The 23,304-nt window shown below is 42.9% G+C and overlaps 2 protein-coding genes across 2 annotated transcripts in view; one reads left to right on the top strand and one right to left on the bottom strand.

Annotated features, from left to right (window-relative positions):
* plekhh2 (pleckstrin homology domain containing, family H (with MyTH4 domain) member 2) overlaps positions 1 to 10,315 on the bottom strand; it is a 39,697-nt gene extending 29,382 nt beyond the window's left edge. The window contains exons 1-2 of the mRNA XM_085800782.1: positions 10,126 to 10,315; positions 7,714 to 7,848 (exon numbers count right to left, since the gene is read on the bottom strand). Of these exons, the coding sequence (XP_085656908.1) occupies positions 7,714 to 7,848 (135 nt within the window). The 5' untranslated portion in view covers positions 10,126 to 10,315. The remainder of the gene's footprint in view (positions 1 to 7,713; positions 7,849 to 10,125) is intronic.
* Positions 10,316 to 11,170: 855 nt separating this feature from the next.
* The window catches only part of thada (THADA armadillo repeat containing), a 115,710-nt gene continuing 103,576 nt past the window's right edge, over positions 11,171 to 23,304 (top strand). The window contains exons 1-17 of the mRNA XM_085800822.1: positions 11,171 to 11,220; positions 11,616 to 11,697; positions 11,801 to 11,913; positions 12,649 to 12,779; positions 12,928 to 13,076; positions 13,204 to 13,236; positions 13,324 to 13,372; positions 13,608 to 13,801; positions 14,823 to 14,917; positions 15,333 to 15,556; positions 16,438 to 17,162; positions 18,212 to 18,357; positions 18,478 to 18,633; positions 19,662 to 19,769; positions 19,881 to 20,004; positions 21,402 to 21,547; positions 22,237 to 22,465. Coding sequence (XP_085656948.1) covers positions 11,625 to 11,697; positions 11,801 to 11,913; positions 12,649 to 12,779; positions 12,928 to 13,076; positions 13,204 to 13,236; positions 13,324 to 13,372; positions 13,608 to 13,801; positions 14,823 to 14,917; positions 15,333 to 15,556; positions 16,438 to 17,162; positions 18,212 to 18,357; positions 18,478 to 18,633; positions 19,662 to 19,769; positions 19,881 to 20,004; positions 21,402 to 21,547; positions 22,237 to 22,465 — 2,695 coding nt within the window. The 5' untranslated portion in view covers positions 11,171 to 11,220; positions 11,616 to 11,624. The remainder of the gene's footprint in view (positions 11,221 to 11,615; positions 11,698 to 11,800; positions 11,914 to 12,648; positions 12,780 to 12,927; positions 13,077 to 13,203; positions 13,237 to 13,323; positions 13,373 to 13,607; positions 13,802 to 14,822; positions 14,918 to 15,332; positions 15,557 to 16,437; positions 17,163 to 18,211; positions 18,358 to 18,477; positions 18,634 to 19,661; positions 19,770 to 19,880; positions 20,005 to 21,401; positions 21,548 to 22,236; positions 22,466 to 23,304) is intronic.

The following is a 23,304-nucleotide window of genomic DNA, read 5'->3' as shown; positions in this document are numbered from 1 at the left end:
GTGTTCAGTTTGGGAGGATGACATGAGTTAACTTTAATGTTCATTAAAGGGATAGTTCAACATTTTGGCATATTGGCCCATTGCCATAATTGCTATAGTCATAGCAGTAAGTTTGTTACCTTTATTTGTCGGTGCAAGCTATTTTTAGCTCGGTGGTTCTAAATCGCTTACATTGCCATCGGCTCCACTTCTACTCATTTCCTCCCTCTTTTACAACTTTCACTTTGTCCTGCTTTTCTTCAGCTGCAGCTGCTGCAGCTCAAACAAACGACAGGAGGCGTTGTAGAGTGACGGCTGCTGTCGCGCTTTTTACTGCCATGTGATATTGAGGAAATATGATGATAGCCGATAATCAAAATCAATCAAAAGTTTATCGCGAACCCGAATCAAGATAGTTTTATCGGCCCGACCCTACTGCCCTTTGTCTGTGTGGGTTCTCTCTGGGATCTCCGGCTTCATCCCACAGTCCAAGAACATGCACAATAGGTTGACTGGTGACTCCCTATTGCCTGTAGGTGAACATGAGAAAGTGTTTTCATCTCTTTATGTTGGCCCTGTGATGTGTATCCTGCCCTTGCTCTGTCAGATTGGCTCCCTCCCCAATGCGAACACGCACAGATAAGCAGTATAGACAATGGATGGATGGATGATATCCACATCATAATATCATTTCATCAGATTCAAAGTCTTGATGGTTTTTTTATGAGTTTGAGGTTCACAGTTGATCTCAGAGAAGCACAGGCAGATGGAATGAAAAATGTCAGTGAGTGCAGCAGGTCGGGAAGGCTGACAAAAACAGAAAATATAACACACATGGCCTCTTTGTCTGCACTGAGAGATGTGTAGACTACTGTTACAGCTAGAGGCCTCGCTGGCCAAGACCAACGTCCCCTCCCAAATAACTGCACCCACACATCCACACACACAAGCTTCTACATGAATTTGACCGCTTGTGCATACGTATACATGCACACACAGAGTGAGCAAGTATTTCAGATCGCAAACTCACTTCCTGTGCAACACACACATACATATACACATACTATTTACTAAACTGGGTATTTCCTCCCTTGGGCAGCTCAATCTTTACACAAGACTTCATTTTTTTCTCTCTTCCTTTTGCTTCTTCTCTCCATCCCGTCACACATTCGGCTTTCTAGGATTTCAGTGAATGCAGAAGTCGACCTGGAGTCCTGTCACTCATCTCAAATTCATTGGCTCAGACTGATGCGTACAGTTCAAAATAATCCCGATAACCATTTTTTATAGTTTACTGTATATTCATCTTAAAGGGACATTGTGTAACTTCTCCTGTCATCTATTCAGGAAAATCGATTATTTTGTTCAAAAGTATGTTTTTCATTAATCAGTAATGGATCAACAAACTGAAGTGTTCCTTTCAGCTCTGAATTAGCCGTTCATATCATTCATATCTACATGGAGCGGGTAAGCTCGGTGCTGGCTGCCATGTGGTGTCGCCATGTTTTTATGTTCAGTGGCAGCGTGACGGTAGGAAACCACGGAAACTCAGCGGAGACACCGGAGCTGTTGGCTCAGGTCGAGGTGGCGTCTGTGAAAAGTCACCGCGGTAACGCAGTGAGGAGGAATGAAGCGTTACACTGATGCTGCATTCGGGTGCAGTCGGGCAGACGGCCGTCAAACCAGATGTCATTTTAGTCACAGAAGTCCAGAGAAAGCCGGTAAAACGTGGGTCAGGTAAACAATACGACATCACCATGACAACATATAGTCATGTGTATTGTTTTGCCTGGTGCTGACGGACCACTTGTTTACATAGAGGCTTGTTTATGCCGTTACGTGCAGCGGCTGTCGTCCATCTGCCCTCTGCCCAATTTCACGTGAATGCAAAGGAAAATACGATTGAGTTGCTTGCGATATACAACCGCTATGCTAGATCTGAGTAATTCCTACACAATGTACCTTTAAAGCTGTAGTGTGTAACTTTTACATGTCCGTTAAATGTACGTTACACCCAAGCCATTACTAGATGAGATAACAACAGTGATTAAGCTGATCAGCTCCACATATTTCTAGCATATTTTTCATTATTTGTTGTTTTGAATTTCATGTTGAATGTGGTATGAATGAATAATCGTTACTGTACATGCTTTGGGTATCAGGTAACGATAGAAAAGCGCTATATAAATGTAGTCCTGCTCTAGCACACAGGAAATTTAACGTTTTAGGTAGAAACAAGGCCAGCAAAAGAAGTGCCCAAGACAAGGTTCAGGTTTTTTCTGTGTAGGCTACTACACAGGAACAGCCTGGTTGTTCAACAGAAATACAGTCAAAGTTGTATGGTGAGGTGTGACAGATATTTGCAGTGGCTGCTCTCAGTGAAAATGCAGTGCTTTCGTGTGTTAATGGAATGAGTGGCATGGCTGAAAAGTGTGTGAATGTGCCACAGTGTGACCGACAGGTTCACGGTTTCTACGCCGTGAAGAACCAGGAAAGATGTGGAAGGATGTGCCAGTGCTACGTGCCTACACTCATGGTAGCAAAATGTTCGCTCCCTCGTCAACAACATGGATTACATCAGACTGTGGAGACTAGAGCTTCTCAACGTAGCGTGAGTAACTGCTGTTCTTACGCTCTCATGGAAACCTGGCTGAACCAGAGCACCACGAGCGCTGCAGTCCAGCTGGAGGAGCTAATGCTACATCGAGCCACAGAGTAACTGCACTAGCCAGTAGGGGTGTCTGTGTGCAGTACACCAACGAATCATGGTGCAGGGATGCTGTGGCGGTTTCCCCTCACTGCCCACCACACGTGACTCCACACAAAGTCAAGATGCAGATTTGCGGGGATATTCATCACCACTGTTACTTATGTCTGAGTCATGGCAGCCTCAGCCATTCAGCTCCGACAGAAAATTATCCTTCGCCTACCAGTACTTTAATTCGTGTATGATTGTGTGACAGCAGCCTGTACTGCCAGATACAGTACAGTACGACGTGGGAGCACCAGAAGGGTTTTTGTAATTACGCAGAATTCCTCCAGGGGTTAACAGTACACACTATGGCTTTAACAAATCTTTTTTTTTATTATTATTGTTCAAGTTCATTTAACAATGTACTCATGTATTATAAAAAGTAGTAGTAGCACAGAATCAGCCAGTGGTTTGAGATAATTGTACTTGATTCAAATGCAAATCATCTGCTTTCAAAACAAAATATGCAGGATTGAATAGGCTACATTCTTGATTCGCTGATGTGATGATAAAATGACTTCAGGATCTACAAACATTCCTTGTGACTACTTCGTTATTTGTTTTAATAAGGCAAATACTTTCCAAGGAAGGACATTTCTTGCTTTAAGCAACATTCTCAAATAACATTGTAGGATCTGAATGGTAAATGTGCAGTACAGTCATGCTACAGCTGGATCAATGAATACACACAACGTACTGTCTTTCAGCACTAGAGGCCACAGCAAACGCCATACAAAATGACTTCTCTTAACCCCCCCCCCACACACACACACACACAAGTGCACACACAGACGCACAGTGAGATATTAGGGGGATTTTGCTGTGATGTGATGTTAAAACAACAAGCTCTGGCTGTGGGAGTCACTGCAGAGAAAAAAAAAACATCAGCAGGGGTCTGAATGTTAACATGATGAGCTCATGGCATCGGTAGGTCAGTGAGCACAATGTGAAGGGTTATACTACAACAATCAGACTAAAATAGCTACATTAATTAATTCTGTCAAGTGTTGTCCACAAATAGTCCTGATACTTACAGACTGTGCTTAGCTTTTATCTTGAAAACTGATCCAAAAGTGGATTTAGTTTAGAATGTTTTATCTGCATGAATTGGCAACATAAAGCTGAAAAGAATTAAATATGTCCAATGACTTTCATTAATCTCTGATATAATGGCAAATAAGTAGTAGACTGATTATTGTAGTGATTATCAATGCAAGACTTTAACATTAATATATTTTTATGTGACATTTTGAGTCCCACTATTGATGTATGATTTGTTTATGATTTGTATGTGTTTCCTGGAAAACTGGAGGATTTTCATACTATACAAATAATATTCTTCAACTGAATTAATCTGGTTATAAATTAAATTGACTTCAGCATGTTGTCTGTTGCTTGTTTGCAAAACGTTTTAGTCACTAGTTACTAAGTTCTAAACAAATCCGCTGAACTCTGGTTGAACTCTGGATCCTTGGGAATTAAATGAGTGATCCTCTATGCTGATCGCAGCATACTGAGGAAAACTGTTTGAATCAGCATAAATGCGACAAGGTGATGATCCAACTTAAACAAAGCTGTTTCAAACTAACATGGTATTTAACTCGGCAAAAGAAGCTATACTTTAAACGAAATAAAACAAATCTACGATTAAGTAAACACCATTGAAGAAGAGACTGGTGAAGTTGAGGTTTAATGGTGTTTTTTTTTTCCTGGGTGGAAAGTTGTTGAAAAGTAGTTAAATTCAACCTGTCAAAGAGGATGGATGAGGCCAAAAATATCTAGCAGAGACTTTCATGTATAATGTGGGCTGCAAAACCCACAAAATCTTTCTTCCAAGTCTCTCCAGGAGTTTGTTTTGCTGTCCAGCTGAGCTTACTTTGACTCTGTAATTGACTGGAGCTAGGTTAATCCCATCATGCAGTGCGTGGCAGAGCAATGTGGTCAGACTGCTGTTTACATTAGAGCTCTAATCAGCATCCCTGGAGAGCAGCTTCAGATCTAGGCCACTGAACAGTTTGGGCCTGCTCAGTGCCGGCCAGCTGGGAGGGACGGGCTGCTCTGTAGCCACCAGACACACCATGTTTAATTGTCTGAATGTGGACATTCTCCCCCTCCGAGAATAACTACCTTGCCGTGGTGGAGGGGTTTGAGTGTCCCAGGGATCCTTGGAGCTGGGTTTTACGTCCCAAGTCTAGGGGAAACTGACACGTACCGGTAATATGATTTTGAGCCCCCTCTGTCGCTACCTCCCATCCCCAAGAAGGTGGTCAAGTCCTGGTTTAGAGTCTCAAGACACACATCAAGCAGAGCACACACAAAACAACCACAACATTATGTTTAAATACAAGAGACTGTGACATAGGGGCATTGCAGGACACCCCTGCGAGACCAAGTGTGATTCATGACCCCTAAATGGTGCAGACATGGATGAGCAGTGCTACCTCGCTGAAAAGGGAAGACCAGAGTCCCTTCCCAGAGCCAGACCTGAGAGGGGAGCTGAGAGCTTACCGCCAAGTGTCTGGTGGCCAGGCCTTAGCCCATGGGGCCTGGTTGATTACAGATTGAACGAACTACATGGAGTGGCCACCCTGGGGGCTAACCACCCACAAGGCTGGATACTGGGGTTGGGTACTCTTTCGATTGTGCAGCAGAGTTCTTTTTCTGAAGTGCCCATGGTGACGGGCACTGGGCGGATGGGGATACTCACAAGCCCTCAGTGGAGTACAGCGATGTTAAAGTTCTCCCTGTGGAATTAGAGGTTTGCCTCTATGCGGCCAACCCCGAATTTCCACAAACTCCGCTGGGATTGGGCTTTGCTCAAAATAGACCTGGTGTATATTTCGAGCCCACCAGAGTGAAGTGGTGCTTCTGGGACATGCTGGAGACAGACTGCAGCTCGTGCTGTGGAAATGCAAAGTTCTGAGAGGCCATGGAAGCGGACTTTCGTTTGGCCTCAAGGAAGTTCTAGAAAACTCTTGCGCCCATGTTGGGTTGGGAGAACTACTAACCCGGACTGGGGATGTCACCATGATTTGAGGATCTCCTGAACCTTGTGAACATGTCATCCCTGGAGGAGATGGAGTTGGAGGACTCAGGGGAAGCCTTATCCATAATCCTGGAAGAGGTAGCTCCTCGATGACAAAGCAGCAGGTGTGGATGAGATACAGCCTGCTAAAGGCCCTGGATATTATAGGGCTGTCATGTCACGTGGAGTTTAGGAATAGTGCCAATGGCACTAATGGCAAAATGGTGTGGGAAACATTACCTGAGTATCTTTAAGAATGGGAACAATCACACTGTTCCCTGGGAAAGCTTGCATACTGGAAAGGAGACTCCAGCAAACTGATAATGTCAACCCTCAGATTCAGGGTGAACAAAGTGGATTCTGTCCTGGGCGTGGAACAGTGAACCAACTGTTCAACCTTGCAGGAGTGATGAGGGCGGCATGAGCGTTTGACCAGCCACTCTACTTATGGACTTGGAGAAGGCTTATGTCCCTTGGAGGGACACCCGCCAAGGCCATGTCCCTTGAAGGGTAACTGAGTATGGGGTGCAGGGCTTGCTGCTACAAACAGTCCGTCCCTGTACAGCCAAAGTGAGAACTGTGTCCATATTCCCAGCACAAAGACATTTCAGGTGAGGGTTGGAATGGACAACGTTGTTCCTTGCCCCCGATCTTGTTTGTAGTATTAATGGACAGGAGAAATGCAGCTGAAGTGAAGAGTGTGTCCATTTTGGTTACCCCAGGATTGCACTTTTCTCTTTGAGGATGATGTGGTCCTGATGGCTTCGTCATGACCACCAGTGCTTGATGGGAAGCAAGCCAAGTGTGAAGCGACAGGAATGAGAATTAATACCTCCAAGTCTTAGACCATGGTTCTCAGATGGAAAATGGTGGACTGCTCCAACTCACACTCTGGGTTGGGTGTCAGTTTCTGCCTCAAATGAAGGAGTTCAAGTATCTCAGGGACCTTATTCGCGAGTGAGGGAAGGATTTAGCGATACTGACAGACAAATTGGAGTGACGTCAGCATAATGCAGACACTGTGGGCATGCCCAACTGAGAGGAGATCCTGAGGCAGATCTAGAACATGCTGGAGGGATTATACAACCCTACTGGTTTGGGATAACCTTGGGAGTCCCCAGGTGGAGTTGAAAAGAGTTGCCAGAGGGAGGGATATCTGGATCTCTCTGCTCAATAAAACCTGCTGCCACATTAACCCAAATCCCGGATAAGCTAAGAAAATGGATGGATGGATATGCTCCTGTGCTTATGAGGACCACATTTTGATGATTTTTAGATGTTTTCTTCCTCTCCTACTAGGCTGCATGGCCAAAGCCTGATTTTCCCTTTGTTCCAGTGAAAGCATAATAAAGCAGTTCACCGTATGAACTGATTCACTGCTGTCCTTGAATAGTAAGAGAAACAACTTGTTTAAACTGCATTATTGTAAAATTAATATTATTGTATGGCAGTAGGCCTACTTATAAAGGTTATTCAAGGTACTGGATGAAAAATGGGATACACAATGATCTTACCTATGTTACTTAATGATTAATCAAATAACAAAATTATCTTTAATCAGAAAATCACTTTCACAGCTTTATCTACTTTTTTCCTTGTTTCTTTATTCTAATTCTTTCTGTTTCAAATGCCTCTTATTCACCAGACTATTGATTAATGATTCACATTAGGAGGGCAGCTGAGATGCTATACCAGGACTTATTTATATGAGATTTTGTCTCTTCAATGCAACTCATGGACAATTAGGAGCCAGTTCAGCTGTTGCAAAGTATTGATTCTATATTTACACAAACTTCTACACAGACCTCCAAATGAACAGCAGCTTTTCGAACCACTTTCCGACAACATGCAACATCATTATCTCACTTCTACCATTTGGACAGAGATTCTCAGTGAGATGCTCTGAGGATTTATCAAGTCATAACTGATGAACAGAATAAACTTTACTTGAACCAACTTTGTCAGCGGTGAGTTCTCGAATCTTGATGATCTGCAATCTAAACTTCATGAGCAGAGCCTCCAGGACCCTGCACTTCTCCTTCCAGTCCTCCTGGCTCATGGCCTCCTCCCCATCCACCATACCGGCTGACATCTGCAGACACACACACACACACACACACAAAGCAATGAGAGAGAGACACTGGGTAAATGAACACAATAGGGTTCTCCTAGAGGCTTCCTGTGGGAAAATTCACTTTTCATTTCCTCCTCCTGAGGGATCAGTGAGGGTCAGCTAGAGACAATCTGTGAAGCTGGTTTGGATTCAGAGTCTTGCTCAAGGCATCTCCAACAGTATGAAAAACTGATGACATGGGGATTGCGATTATAATCCTATATGTTGGTTGTTGACAATAATTACACTGAAACTCAGGGGAGGATCGAAGCATATTTGTGTTGTGTTGAGTTAAGAGATCTACATGGGTAAAAAGTGATACTGTGATACCGCTCTTTAACATCAAGTGTTATCCATCAAATGTTTTCATTTTTATTTTCATTATTACATGAAAAACAGTACCATATCTGATGCATATGCACGCACAGAGGGTTTGTTGTTGTGCAGATTAATTGTTGCAAGCAATCACCTGAAATATTCCAGTGTCAAGCTCAGCTGGCTTGGTGTGGGTGGTGGGCGTATCGCTTAGTACTGGCTAAACAGTAAAACATCACAGTTGCTCAAAAACACCTCAACACCCACCACCCTGGGACAGATTGCATCATGTTTTCCAGGGAAAACAGTAGGTAAACACAGGGAGGAAGAGAGAGCCAGAGAGAGAGAGAGAGAGAGAGATGAGGATCTCTGATGAAGGTGAACAGCGACAGGAGCAGCAACAGCAACAGAATGATAGAAAGTCTGGCTCTCGCTTCTAAGTAATAACCTCTCATTACCAGCCTGGCCTCCTCACAAAGAGACTGAAAACATGTGTGGAGGAAGGCCATAAACTGGTTTCCACAGGCTTATTTCTGTTGCTTATTTGCTGTGGTAAACACTGACGAAGGCAAGAGAAAAAGAGGAGCTCTCACCCAACATAACATGAGAGCATAAACGTGGGTACAGAACTTAATAACCTGGGGATAACAACTACAAAGTATCGTATGTAAAATTATAGCACAAGTATTAAGGAATTTGTTTTTTACATGATAGTTCTCAATTCTCAGCTCTCAGTTAAGTTTTATTAAACAAGTTAAGAACATGAAGGAATATGTTACTCAGGTCCAGCAGTGTTCAGGATAATAACAAAATAGATCCAATAATAATAATATAGGTAGTTAATGTAAAAAAAAATACTGTAAATAAATACAATATCTAATACTAATACTACTACTAGGCTATTTGTCAGGCAATATTTTAATGCACCAGTGCACTCATTTTTTAATTGTTATTGTTATTTTATTTTATTTCTCATGAGTTGCATTTTTATGTTTTGTAACTGAATCCTACAGGATTATTAGTCAGATGTGTGATATTCCTCCTGCACACTCATCTAGTCCCTCTCCCCCAAGTGTCATCCACATGGTGATAAAAGGATGTGGTTGGTGGAAAATCTCTGGCCATTTAATGTCTGAACCCTGTCAGGGTTTTTCTCTGTCTCTCTTTCTCTCTCACTTCCTGTTGAGCAAAGCTGTGAGTGTACCGTGAACCAAAATGTGATGCATGAGCACTTCTCTGGGCGCTGCAGTGGGCAATCAGAGACATAAAGACCCCTACCCTCTGATAATGTAGCCTATTTAATGTTTAGTGTATGGAGATTATCCACTTCTCACTCATGAACTGTTAAGAAAAACATAAAATGGAACCAAAGTAGACTACACAAAGCATGGAGGAGCTATCAGGCCTATGAATCATAGTTAGTCAGTTAATTATCAGAAGTTAACAAATCCCACAAAATCTTCTAGTAGGATTTCAGATGTGAAGACTATCAAAACTGTTAGAGTTTAGGCTATTAAATTTGAACTTCCACTTCGTTTTCCATGAAACTCAGAATAGGTTACTATAACAGGCAATATGTTGTTTTAAGGTATAGACACTTATTAAATGGTTATATGCTCCCAGACAAAATATTTAAAAGGCTTTATGTTAATTCTATATTGTTAATTAATACTAGTACGTGTAGCACATTGTGGATTGAAGGTAGGCTAATTGTGTTATCACAACATCCTGACAGTTTTAACACACTATTAGCCTAGCCTACTCTTGTAGGCTAGCAAACTGTGGAACATAAAACTTTAAAAAGTTTAGTGTTAACGAGCAAATGACAAACTCCGTTTGAATCTCTCTCGACTAAAAAACAGACCGTTAGCTGAAATGGTCTCTTAAATACACAACTCTGTCGTTTCGTATTTCATTAAAATTGTAATTTTCATCACTTACCCTTGAGAACTCTTAAGTACCACCTGATCCACTTCACGCCATGTCGACACCAGTGTCTGTATGTTTATTATTATTCCTGTGGCAGAAGTCCTAATTCATGGGTAAAAGCTGTGAATTGCTCTCTTTCCTAAAGGTTTTCATTTCAGCTCTCAGGCAAAAGTTGGAAACGATTTGGACTCAGGTGGGCGTGACTTCATGGAGTACGTCCAATCACAGCGCAGCGGAACCCTGAAGTCCGAGATGAAACACCACCAATCAAAACCCGGAGCGCTACATTATGGACAGTTGAGCAAAAAGGTCGCTGCAGGAAATGACGTTTCTCCTGCGAGGCATGGCCCATGGTTGTGTCAAGCGCCCGAGAACAACACAGGAAACCCTGAAAGTTCCATAAATAAAATTTTCAATTTTGGCCACTACACATTATGTGCCACTGCCAAGCAATTTATCTCAAATGTGTAACCAAAAATACAAATGAATGAAGGAAGAAATAGAATATTTAAAAAAAAGAAACGACTTGCACTGTTTATGATGACTTTATGCAGGCTATGTGAAACCCGTTATGAATTTGATATAAATGTCCAGCCTATGTATAAATATTTTTGTATGAATGCATGCATCCTTACATTGTATGCTCAAATGTTACATAAATATTTATATCCAATCCAAATCAAAGCCTGTCAATTGTGTTTGCATACATAATCATGGGTTCCAAAAAAACACTTTCCCTGAATGAGTGTTAGACATTTTTAAATTTATAAGAAAATTATCAAAACAGATAAATCTTTTATATGTTGCTATAATAACCCTCCATTAATTAGATGCGGATCGCCTCCTGAACAATGTTGATTTTTTTAAATGGGTTATGTAGGCTATGAATGAATATCTTCATAAATTCAAAGGATGTGATTACAATATATCCCTCTTACAGGTGACAAAATTGCAACTGTCTTGATATAGTGATATATTTTTTTCATATTGGAGGTTTTATTTTGAAAAGTAACCCTACCGGAAACGACGGTTTACATTTTCCTACTTGACGTCAGTGACAGTTACCTGAAGCAGTGGAACTCCAAGTAAACCACATGTTCAGCTGAGGTGAATGGGATTTAATTTTGCACCTTTATTAAGCTGTTTGAGCTGTTGGCAGCGCTTAGTAACCGCATTGTTTCCGTCTGTACTGTCTGTCTTCCCGCCTTTTCATTTGGGGCGTATAATGAGAGGTAGGCAGCTAGCAGTAGTTGGCTAACGGTACTAGCAATTGGACTTGCAGCCAAGCTAAGGCGAAACGCCGGGTGTACACACACAGTTGCAGTGTGTTTGTTGTGTGTATGAGAGACAAGGTAGAGGGGGGAAGAGGAGGAGAGGCGCGTTATGTGTTATTTTCATTCAAAGGGAGGATTCCTGAGGTGAAAAGTCCGTTTGTTGTGTTATTTGATGAACACTCACAACTCTAATGGAAGTTAATGTAAGTGATGATGGTGCTCACACAGGGCAGAGTCATGGTGGTGAAGAAGAAGACAGCCAAAGTAGAGGCTGTGGCACTGGACGAGGAGAAACTGCACACGTTGATAGGTACTGTGGCCAAATGACTGATGAAGTGAATGAAACCATCCACTACATGTGTGGCAGCATTTCACATTAACAAAGCAATGAGTTGTGCCTTGCTCTTTCTTAGCATCCCTCTCTGTGGATGGAGGTGGAGATGATGGAGTCAGGCAGGTGGCTCAGACCCTGCAGTCCTGTTTGGAGCTGACGGAGCCGGTGCAGCAGATCCAGCTGGTTAAAAAGGTCAGTCACAATAGATGAAAGTGGTTCTTGAATGAACAGTGTTGTCACAATTGAACAAACTTTAAGTTTAGTGGCACAAAGTGGGCCAGTGTTTTATTCTCTTAAAGGGATACTTCAACATTTTTGGCAAATCGGCCTATTGCCATAATCTCTATTACCTTTAATTGTCGGTGCAAGCTGTTTTTAGATCGGCGGGGCAGAGACGTGAGCTGCGTGGTATTTCCATGTTTCCCATTTTAAACTAAATACACAATCCAACAACTCCAAAACACTCTGGTGGACAAGTTGTGACCTGCACATTCACCACACTATGAAATGATGATTATGTAACATTACGACACATGAAGCAAATTGTTTTCTAGGCAAATGCCTAACCGGAGCTACATTCCAGACATGGCTGCTGGGCGGAGTGATTTCAAAAGCAAGTAGAGTATTTGCTTCATGTGTCCTAATGTTACATTATACGCTATTATTTCATAGCATGGTGAATGTGCAGGTCACAACTTCTTGTCCACCAGAGTGTTTAGGAGTTGTTGGAATGTGAATTTAGTTTGATGAGGGGAAATGTGGAAATACCATGAGCCTCCATTGTGTTAGCTGAGCAGCTCACGTCTCTGCCCAGCCGATCTAAAAACAGCTTGCACCAATAATAAAAGGTAATGAACCTACTGCTAAAACTATAGGGATTATGGCAATAGGAGAATTTATAACCAGTGTGTGTCCATACTGCATCAGGCTGGGTCCCAGTTGGAGGCACTGAGTGAAGATCAGCCTGACAGAGCTCTTCTAGAGGCCTGTCTACACACCCTGGCCCTGGTCTACACCTCCCTGCAGGCCAAGAACCCCCTACGACGAGCCATCGCCAGGTACAGTACGCAGCTATTGATTATATTCTGTGAGTTTGAAATATACCCGGTCTAGTAAATGAGCTGGATGCATAGGGGTGGCTCACTTCTCTGTCATTTCGCTACAGTATCAGTAATAAACAACATGCCTGTCATTCTCTGTCCTCAGTGCCTTGGGTTCAGTACCGGGCTGGTTACAGGACTTGACTGTCGACTGTTTGTGTGCCTGCTTGTCAGAATGTCTGTCCAGCTCAGATTCAGACAAATACCCTCGTGTGGTAGACACCATCACTGCCTGTTTGGATGGCTTCCTTCTTGGTAAATGAGCAGTTGCTTGGATTTGTTTTTATTGCAGATTTATTCAGCTTTTGATAACTAAAAATATCAGATAAATCCTAACCTCTCAAGATGAATTAACTCCTCACTTATCTCCCTCTTCCTCCAGGTGAGAGATGCATAAACAAGCTCCTGCCTGAAGGTTAGTGTCTCTACATCCTTAAGGTCTGATTTTAAGAAAAGACTCAACTTTTTCTTCAGCTTCTTTGTCTCTTTCTTCTCTGTATAGTGCTGCAGTTCTTCCATGAGGGACTGAGTGGATACCTTCGTCAGAACAGGTATACTGCTGCAATCCATATTATTGTCATAAAGATTATTGTTTATTTAAGACCCCTTTGGGTATTTTCGATTTATTTAGTTCACGGAACTAAAAGTCTTTCTGTCACAATCTAAAATAGACCTTATTGTTGTATTTCTTTTTGTGCATGGTTGCATCTCCACCTTAATGTGATTCTTTCCTGCTCTGACTACACTCAATCACTGTGTCTCTGTCTCCCCCTGCTGTTGTCCAAGTGGTCTAGCAGGCCGTCACATTGCCCAGGCCAAGCTGATGCAGTCCTGTCTGGCCACAGTGAAGACCTCCATGCTGGTAGTGCAGAGATCTCAGGAGAGCATCAGTGCTGCCCTGCAGTCTGAACACAACCACTGTCAGGTGGAGGACACGCTGAGCAGCCTCCTGGGCTGTTGCATACAAATCCTCACTGATGGTAAGAAGCAGAGTGTGTACTGTAGAAGTGCTGGAAAAGAGGTGGTGATACACGTATGACTGATGCAGTTTGAATTTTATAGCACTTTGCAAAGTAGCACTGTACTGGCAAAAGGCTCCTAAAAGATCAATATACGGTACATCATACTTATTTGGATCAAGTTACACTTTTATACTCATGTCCTTGAGGCTGTCTTGTTTTCAAGCTCTAGCTAGTGATATAGACATGTCGATCAGCCAAACTGTGTATAAACTATAGGGTTGTAAAATGTAATACTATCATACAGTAACCAAAAACTACAACAAATATTCTCCAGAACCCCTAGAATGTGTCCTCAAATAACAGACAGTGGTGACTGTTAGGAGAGGTGGTTTAGCTTTCAACAGACTGTGAGCTGCTTAATTTCCAGATTCAACCTAGTGGTCAAGCCAAAGGCCAGAATAATAGAACATGGATTAATTGTGCGGTGTTTAAAGGAATTTGCACTAATGCTGCAAATGGTACATGAGCTGCCAGACAAATGAATTTCCCTTTGGGGATTAATGAAGTAATTCTTATCTTATTTTATCTTATCTTATTATCATATGAGCTTTGACAGCCCTATGTAATAGTTACTACAGAGAATTTGAGTGCAGCGCGTGAGTTTATATATAGATAATAATCTTAGCTTCTGTGCCATCTGCAGTCAGATTTCTGTACACCTGTCTTCACTGTAGATAAAATTACGTATCCTTAGTTTGGAATTCTTAAATCATATTATATACAGTCATTTAGAAAATGTTCTAATTTGTGTCAAGATTTGCATGTGAAATTCAATGTGTACGCTAGTAGCTATAGGAAACCGAGCTGCCGAGCAGCTTCACATGAGCAGATTAAGTAGACTGACGTAGATAAAGGATTTGGTTTGTCACTAACAGCCTCACTGAATTTGAGTGTGATACGAGTCATATTTTAAGCTTGAAATGATAAACTGAAAAACTTTTTTTCTGATAAATTTTGTCATGTGTCCTTCTTTTTCTAGAGGAGTTTGTCCAGTCAGTCCAGAGTACGGCCGGCATGGCTGTAGTCTTATTGATCAGGTCGGCCATGGGCTCTGGAGATGAAGTTGCTGCGGTGGTGAGTTAAGGATTAGTTTTCTGAAGACACTGACTTCAACACATTAAATATAACTTAAAATGCATCTGCATAAACCTAAGGAAGTGTTTAACTTGGTAAATGCACATGTGCTAAGGTTCAACACCTCATGAATGCACAGTTATTTCCATATTTAACTGCTGTAATGTGTTGTAAATGTTGTAAAAATAACCCTAACCCTGTAAACTGATTTTGTTTGTAATTATTTTTGTTCAGGGTTGAACAACAGCTTTACACAACATGAAATGCACTGGAATCATTTTAGATTTAGAAGTTTATCCACTTAAAGAGTTTAGACATTTTAAACCAGAAATATTATACAACTCATTTTAGAAATTCCGATTGAAATACATTGAAATGTTTCAGTGTTCATGGTCATTCTTTGACTGTGTGTCAGGTGTGCAGTTTGCTGCGGAGCTCAGCCCAGGGATTGGACCCAGCCCCTCAGTGGCTCAGACAGAGGTGTGTCGGTCTGTGTACCAGCGCTCGCCCACTGGGTGTCTCTCTGTATCTGTGCCATGGGGTTCTGGCCATGTTGAACTGGAAGGCCGGTCTCCCAGGTCCACAGTGGGAACAGCTGCTTTTGCTGGTTCCCAACACGCTGCTGGATCTGGACGTGAGGTAAGTCTGTCAGAATGAATCACCGTTTTAAATTGATTACTTTAAAGGTCCATTGTGTAAATATTAACTTTAAAGGTTTATTGGCAAAATCTGAATATACTACCTATGAATATATTTGTACAAGTTAATCGCTATAAAATAAAATTTGTTTGGTTTTCGTAGCCTTATAATTATTCTTTTATTTATTATTTTAAGTATATTTTATGGGCTTTTACGCCTTTAATGGAAAGCACAGTGACACAGTTGAGAGAGAGAGACAAGAAATGTGGAGGCAGAGAGGGGAGGGGATGACATGCATCAAATTGATGCAGAATTTGAACCGGGGTGTCGCCATCTTGCACCGCCATGTTTGTATAGCAGCCTGAACAGCCAGAGAGCACGTTTTGCGAGTTTTGCGAGTTTTGCGTTCATAAATAAACCAACAATGAAGAAGGCGGAAGGAAAGAAGGAATAGGAAACAGCAGACATATCATAAAATGGTTTAGATCTTCTCCTCATCGCTCCATCCTCATCTAGAGTCTGAAAGCTAGATGTTACAGTTTTCCCCCCATTTTTTTACACACTGGACCTTTGCAAAAAGGGGGCTGCTGCTTCACCCGGCTGGTTCTCTGCTAAGGTGCTGGAGGTATCAAAAGTGTCCAAACTGAAGAAAAAGATCTCCGCACACTTGGATCTATGCAATTTCACTTTATTGAAGGCTAATCTTTCAGTCTCAGACGACCTTCATCAGAGCAAAACTGGACACACACTGGACCTTTAAAATTAAATTCAAAGTAAATCGTAATTTAAATGTATCTCAGAGCTATCCTGGACAATCTACAGGTGTAAAAAGTGACATATCTGAAAACCTACTTACAAGCGTGTTGATGTTTTTGCTGCAGTATAAAGGAGTCCAGTACGGCCATGGTGGTCGCTCGGGTGCTGACCCTGTGGAGCAGTGCTGCTCTGGACTGCCTGCAGGGAGGGGGGCAGCCTTGCCCTCCCCACCTCCAGAGGTCCCTCAGTGGAGGGTCGGAGCTGCAGCGACACCTGCTGGAGCACATCTACTCCCACTGGGAGCATCCACTAGATGGAGTACGCCACCAGACCCGCTCACTGTTCTACAACCTCCTCCTCCTCCATCAGAAAACAAACCCCTCCACCTCTGATCCAGCTGAGGACTCTTACATCACTGAGCTCACCCAAAGCCTGCTGGGACTAGAGTGGCACATGAAGGGGAAGTACGGCTCCCTGGGCTGCCTGGTGGAGCTCTGCGGTGCAGGATACTTGCTGAACATCCAGCCCCAGCTGCCGTCACGTCTCCTGGGTTTGATGGGGGATCAGACTCTGGCTCCGTACACCAGCGACCTGCTGGAGAGACTGTTCGTCAGTCACAAGGCACAGTTGATGAGTGAGGCTGCAGCAGCAGGAAAAACTGAGGAGTGGATGGAGCAGTGGCACCAGACCTGGGTAACCCCCCTACTACAGGTGCTGTGCTGTGCCAGGCTGGACCAGACCACCTACATCCTGGACTACTTCCTGCCCAAGCTGCTTCGCTGCAGCCCCTCCAGTCTGGCTCACATGGTGCAGGCCTTGCAGGACATGCCGCCCCACAGCTCAGGCAGAGGTATGAATACACAGATGACTGCACACACAACCAAATTCTCCTCCTATATACGGCTCTGGAAAAAATTGAGACCACTCCCAAAATGATCAGTTTCTCTGGTTTTACCATGTACAGTAATTTTACTCAATCAACTACCGACAACATTTCTCCCAAAATATTGTCATTTAGAGCTTGTATTGGCTGAAAATGACAACTGGTCAAAATAACAAAAAAATATCAAGTCTTTTCAGACTTTGAATAATAATAATGCAAAGAAAACATGTTCATATGTATTCCTAAACAACACAGCAAGAATATTTTAACTCAGGAAGAGTTTATAAATCAGTTTTTGTGGGATAATGTCAATGTTTAATACCAGCAGTGAGTTTTATAATCTTCCTATAAAATCAGATGTGGTTCAGGTGATGACCTCATCAGTGTCTCATTAAAGGAGAAGTAAGCGGAATATTTGTGTTAATATAAGTCTTAGATAGTTATATCTTCCGATAGCAATCACTTATATAGAGTGTTTGGTCTGAAACACGGGTCTGTCAGTCACTCTGCTCTGCTGTAAGCCGAGGAGAAAACTTTCCTTGTATCCTACAACCTTCATCCAATGAGGAGAGAGAACGGCATAAAGGGGCGGTCCTCTCTGTGTGTGCAGCCAAGGGATGCGCGTGAATGTGGTGACGTAGGGACGAGGGCGGGGACTGCTAACTCCATCGGCTGACAGGAAGTTAGCCAAAAAGACCGGATCGCTTACTTCTGCTTTAAGTAGAATGAGTTGTGTTTGTTTTGGTATTTAAAAAAGAAAAGAGAAAAGAATGACTGTCGTACATGTAGAGATGCTTTTAAGAAACATTTGTGAAAGTGGTCTCTTAATTTTTTCCAGAGCTGTATATGTTTGCATGTGCCACTGTCTCTTTTGCCTTTTGGCCATTTTCACCACATGTGTCTCACTCTCACAGAGCCTGAAAGATTGTAGTTAACAGAGAGAACGTTCTGTATGACGTCGTGACAGTTTGAAGAATCTTTTTCTTAATTCAACCTTTTTTTTTTTCTTACTCTAGGCAGCAGGGGGGCTCTAGGAGCTCTGATGACGTGCCTGCGTGCAGCCAGGGCCCAGGGTGTGGTTCCATCCTCAGTGGAAGGTCTGTGGGGAGGACTGGTGCCCCTCTCCCTTCTTCAACAAGCGCTAATTCACAAACATGATCAAGTACGTACGCCCCTGCTCTTACTGTAAGTGTGTATTCATGTTCTCCTCAATATGTTTCTTAGATTGTGAGTGACAAATATCTGCCGCTGTACTTCTGTGTCCTCATTTCTTGCTGTTCAGGTGAGGATGGATGGTCTGGGCTTGGTGTGTGAGAGCCACCGCAGCACTGAGGTTCTGACCTCACAAGAAATGGACCTGATCCACCACTTCCTGCCGCCCAACCTCAACAGTCAGTCCCCACATGTGAGGCAGCAGACCATCAGCCTGCTGAAGAAGGTGCTGCTCTTTGAACACATGACCTGTTCCAGTATATGTATATGACAAGGCATTTGGAGTGTTTGGCTGGAGGTGTATTTACCTGTAGATGGAAGTCCCAGTCTGTGTGTTCATCAGGGGATTTATTTAAAGGATGATCGGCGGGGCAGAGACGTGAGCTACTCAGCTAACGCAACGGAGGCTAATGGTATTTCCACGTTTCCCTCATCAAACTAAATGCACAATCCAACAACTCCAACACACTCTGGTGGACAAGTTGTGATCTGCACATTCACCACGCTATGAAATAATATTGTAAAATTATGTTACAGTATGACATATAAAGCAAATACTCAGAAGTCACTCTGCCGAGCAGCCGTGGGATGTAGTTCCGGCTACATATTTACCTTGAAAACAACTCTGTTCCAATTATACATTATTATTCCATAGCGTGGTGAATGTGCAGGTCACAACTTGTCCATCAGGGTGTTTTGGAGTTGTTGGATTGTGTATTTGATGAGTTTGATGAGGAAAATGCACAAATACCGTGCCATGCAGGGCTCACGTCTCTGCCCCACTGATCTAAAAACAGCTTGCACCGGCAATTAAAGGTAATGAACCTACTCCTAAGACTATAAGGCAGTGGTTCCCAACCTTTTCTGGCTCGTGACCCCATTTTGACATCACAAATTTCTGGCGACCCCGTCAATCAAGATTCGCCAGCTCAGATATTTTATAATGCTACATTTTATTTGAACTCGATTTAAATTTGAGAAAGTGAAAGTATAGAATACAGTTGTTTAGGATTGTGTGTGGTGTTTTTAATCATATTTTTTAAAAAGGATAATAATTAGTTTAAAAACATATTTTTGATCAGTAACTTTTCAGGCGACCCCACATGGGGTCCCGACCCCAAGGTTGAAAAACACTGCTATAGGGATTATGGCAATGGGCGAAGTGTTCCACAGTTTTTACAACTCACTGACATTCGATCAAATGAAACCAACAAAATCCTAACTTAATGAAACTTTGTGTGTTCTACTGCACAGTTACTTTGTAGACTGAAGGACAGCACTCAGCTGCTGCAGAAGAGACTGAGCCAGGAGAGAGACCAGGAGCAGAGAGCCCGAGACCAACACACGCTACAGCTCTACAAGGTACATCACACACACACAGCGCTGAGCTTTTCCAGTAGTGATGATCATTTTTTATTACAGGCAGCCTTTTTGGTAAACATATAAAAGTTTATTTTCGTGTGTGTGATGTAGGAGTTCCTATGCTGGATGTGTGTGATGCTCCTGGAGGTTTTGATTCCTGGAGCTTCCTTTTCCAAATGCATCATGTCCCTCCACCTGCTGTGTGTGCTGGGCCAGCTCTTCACCTTCAGCACAGGTACACCCCATGGTCACCCGTCACAGTTTCAAATGACTTGATTACAAACTACTACCACTGATTCTTACAGTATGAAATATATGAGCATAGTATATTAATACAATATGGAAGAGCATAGTATATTAATACAATATGGAAAAGTAGCTATTTATAATGATGCAACTCTGACTTCAGTCTTTTGAATTTTGTTTAAACTGGAGACAGCAGTGAATATTTGTACTAAGCTGTCATCATACACACACGGAGCGACTTGAAGGCTACTTTTTCTTTTTTTTAAAGGGACATTGTGTAACTTCTCCTGTTATCTATTCAGGAAAATCGATTATTTCATTCAAAAGTATCTTTTTCATGAATCAGTAATCCCCCCCATCAACAAACTGAAGTGTTCCTTTCAGCTCTGAATTTGCCGTTCATATCATTCATATCTACATGGAGCGGGTAAGCTCGGTGCTGGCTGCCATGTGGTGTCGCCATGTTTTTACGTTCAGTGGCAGCGTGACGGTAGGAAACCACGGAAACTCAGCGGAGACACCGGAGCTGTCGGCTCAGGTCGAGGTGGCGTCTGTGAAAAGTCACCGCGGTAACGTTACACTGATGCTGCATTCACGTGCAGTCGGGCAGACGGCCGTCGGTAACAAACCAGATGTCATTTTAGTCACAGAAGTCGCGAGAAAGCCGGTAAAACGTGGGTCAGGTAAACAATACGACATTGCCATGACAACGTGCTGACGGACCACTTGTTTACATAGAGGCTTGTTTATGCCGTTACGTGCAGCGGCTGTCGTTATCCGTGGCTTCTCTGAGTTAAAGGGGGTCTCGGCGTAGCAGTGCATGTCCATATAACGGTTGCAAATGGATACCACTTTTCTTCGTAACAAAAAGACACACCAAAAAACATCCAAATACCTCCATGCTGCTCGTATGTGATGTCCGTCTTGTATTGAAGCCCCAAAATGCGAAATTGTTCCGAAAAAAATTAAATAAGTCTATATTTCAAGCTTGTTTGCAAATCTCGCGAGATTTGGAAGGACCAGGAAGAAGAGCTGCCGCTACAAACTAGCTTGAACTCAGAGAAGCCACGGATAACTCTTTCAATTTTGAGTGAACTATCCCTTTAAATGTTGTCAAGCTAGTCATACAGGATACAGCACACTCTCTAACAACACTCAGAGCAGGGTTGACTTCAATGTTTTATTCAAGGGCACCTCAGTGATAATACTTAGCACCTTTCATACATAGTTGGCCAACTCACTGCTCTGGAATCTTACTGTACTACAACAGCCCGTCCATCAGTATCTTTACTGTGATGCCAACTTGATGCTCAGTATGTACTCTACCTCTTGTCACTTACCATCACATCCCATGATTCTTTACCTTTACCTCTTCCTTATCCTCAGGGACTGACGTGTTTGCCCTGGGTGAGGTCATGACCTCTGCACATGCTCAGAATGTCCTCTACTGCGTCGCCAGCAACTTCCTGGAAGTCAAACAGCTGGCGTCATCGTTGCTACTGCAGCTCCCCCCATCGGCTGTAGGCCTACAGGTTAATACTCCAACCAGTTATATATGTATTTAAAGGTCCAGTGTGTAATAATTGAATGTACTACCTATGAATATATTTGTATAAGTGTATAATCGCTATAAAATAAAATGCGTTCGGTTTTCGTAGCCTTATAGGAGGGGTGAGTGCGAGTGAGTGAGCGCTGTGATCTAGAATCTGAACGCTAGATATATTTACACACTGGACCTTTAATGTAGCCTGATGCATCAGCCGCTTATTTCATTACATTTCATATAGCGTCTGAACACGAGCCATAGGGATTCGTTTGCTTCCGGGAGGCGGTTGCTTACATTTGCTTCAACTAATCGCTGCTGCTTGGTGGTCATGTGTGCTATACACCGGTTAAGCTCATAGGTTAATCTTGAGCGCTTGAGTTCAACGTCATCGCCTTCACTTACCCGTCTGTTCGCTGATTGGTCCGTCCGCTCTGGCGGACGGAGCAAACCGAAACGCATTGCTAGTTTCCTGACTACATGGTTGAGGCAAATGAAATTTGCCGGAACCAGTAGGCGGCGCTAGCCTGGCTACCTTTAATGCCCCTATTTTACTGAAAAATATTTTTGTGCTCACAGTGATTTTTATAAGACTGCTTATTTTTCTAATGTCAATTTTCTCAATAATCACTGTGTGGTGGTATTTATCTGCTATCTCCTTGGTCTTCATGATGTTAGGTGTCGGAGAGGATGCGTTGTGTACTTCAGGCTGCTTTGGACCTCAGCACCAGCACCAAACCTTTTGACAGCGTTACAGCAGCACACCTCCTCAACCTGCTGCTGCACCAGCCAGACCTGATCCAAGCTCTGCATCACTGCGCCCAGCAGCAGGGCCTCAGCTTCCAGGCCCCCTCCCCTCTGCCCCAGGCTTCTGACGCACTCGTTTTGGAAGTCAACACTCTGGCTGGTAATTAATTTAGGTACTCTATGTGCTAAATACCACTAAATCTAATATTGGATATAAGACTTATATATATGTGAATATGAATTACTTTATTAATCCCTAAAGGGAAATTAATTTGTCTGTCAGCTCATCTACCATTTGCAGAAGAATTAAAGTCTGATGTGGGTATAAAAGATCTTCTGTATCTCTCTGCCCTACAACGAAGAGAGACGAGCCGTCCACCAATGTTACTTCTTTGGTCCATCATGTTTTATGAAGTGGATGATCCGTGTTGTTCAGGATGGCCTCCACCATCCTTATTGTGTATCTCTCCACCACTTCCCCCAGAGAGTCCACCCTTACTCCGATCACAGAGCCAGCCTTCTTGACAAGCTTATCCAGTAGGGGTCAGAAAAAAAAAAAAACGATTCATGTAAAGGTGCGTTCACACGGACCTTTTTATTTTTCTCGCTAGCGACAAGTTTACATATTAAGTCAATGCAAACGAACGACTGAGAGATTAATCGCTCAGGCGAAAAATCGCTGGAGCTCTGAGCGACAGCGACAGAGTGACAGAGCGACAGAGCGACGGAGCGATTTCTCAAGATGAGAAATCCCAACTCTATGGCCGTCAATCGCCTGTCGCTCAGCACTGATTGGCTGCCGTAATCCTGGTGGTGCTGGTGTAAACAGAGACACATGGCAGTCACAGTCAAAGCGAAAATGCCAGTCTGTGCCAAATTGATGAGCGAATGCAGCTGAGCGACAGAGCGATTTTTTTTGGAGTGATACGAGCGACAGCAACAAAAATAAAGACAGTCTGGTGTGAACACACCTTAAGAATCCTTATCCTCTACGATTCT

Source organism: Trachurus japonicus, chromosome 15, assembly GCF_045865225.1.
Source record: "Trachurus japonicus isolate A0001 chromosome 15, Traja_1.0".
NCBI classification, from domain to species: Eukaryota; Metazoa; Chordata; class Actinopteri; order Carangiformes; family Carangidae; genus Trachurus; species Trachurus japonicus.
Note: the sequence above shows the minus strand (reverse complement) of the source record. Positions and strands in the feature narration are given on the sequence as shown.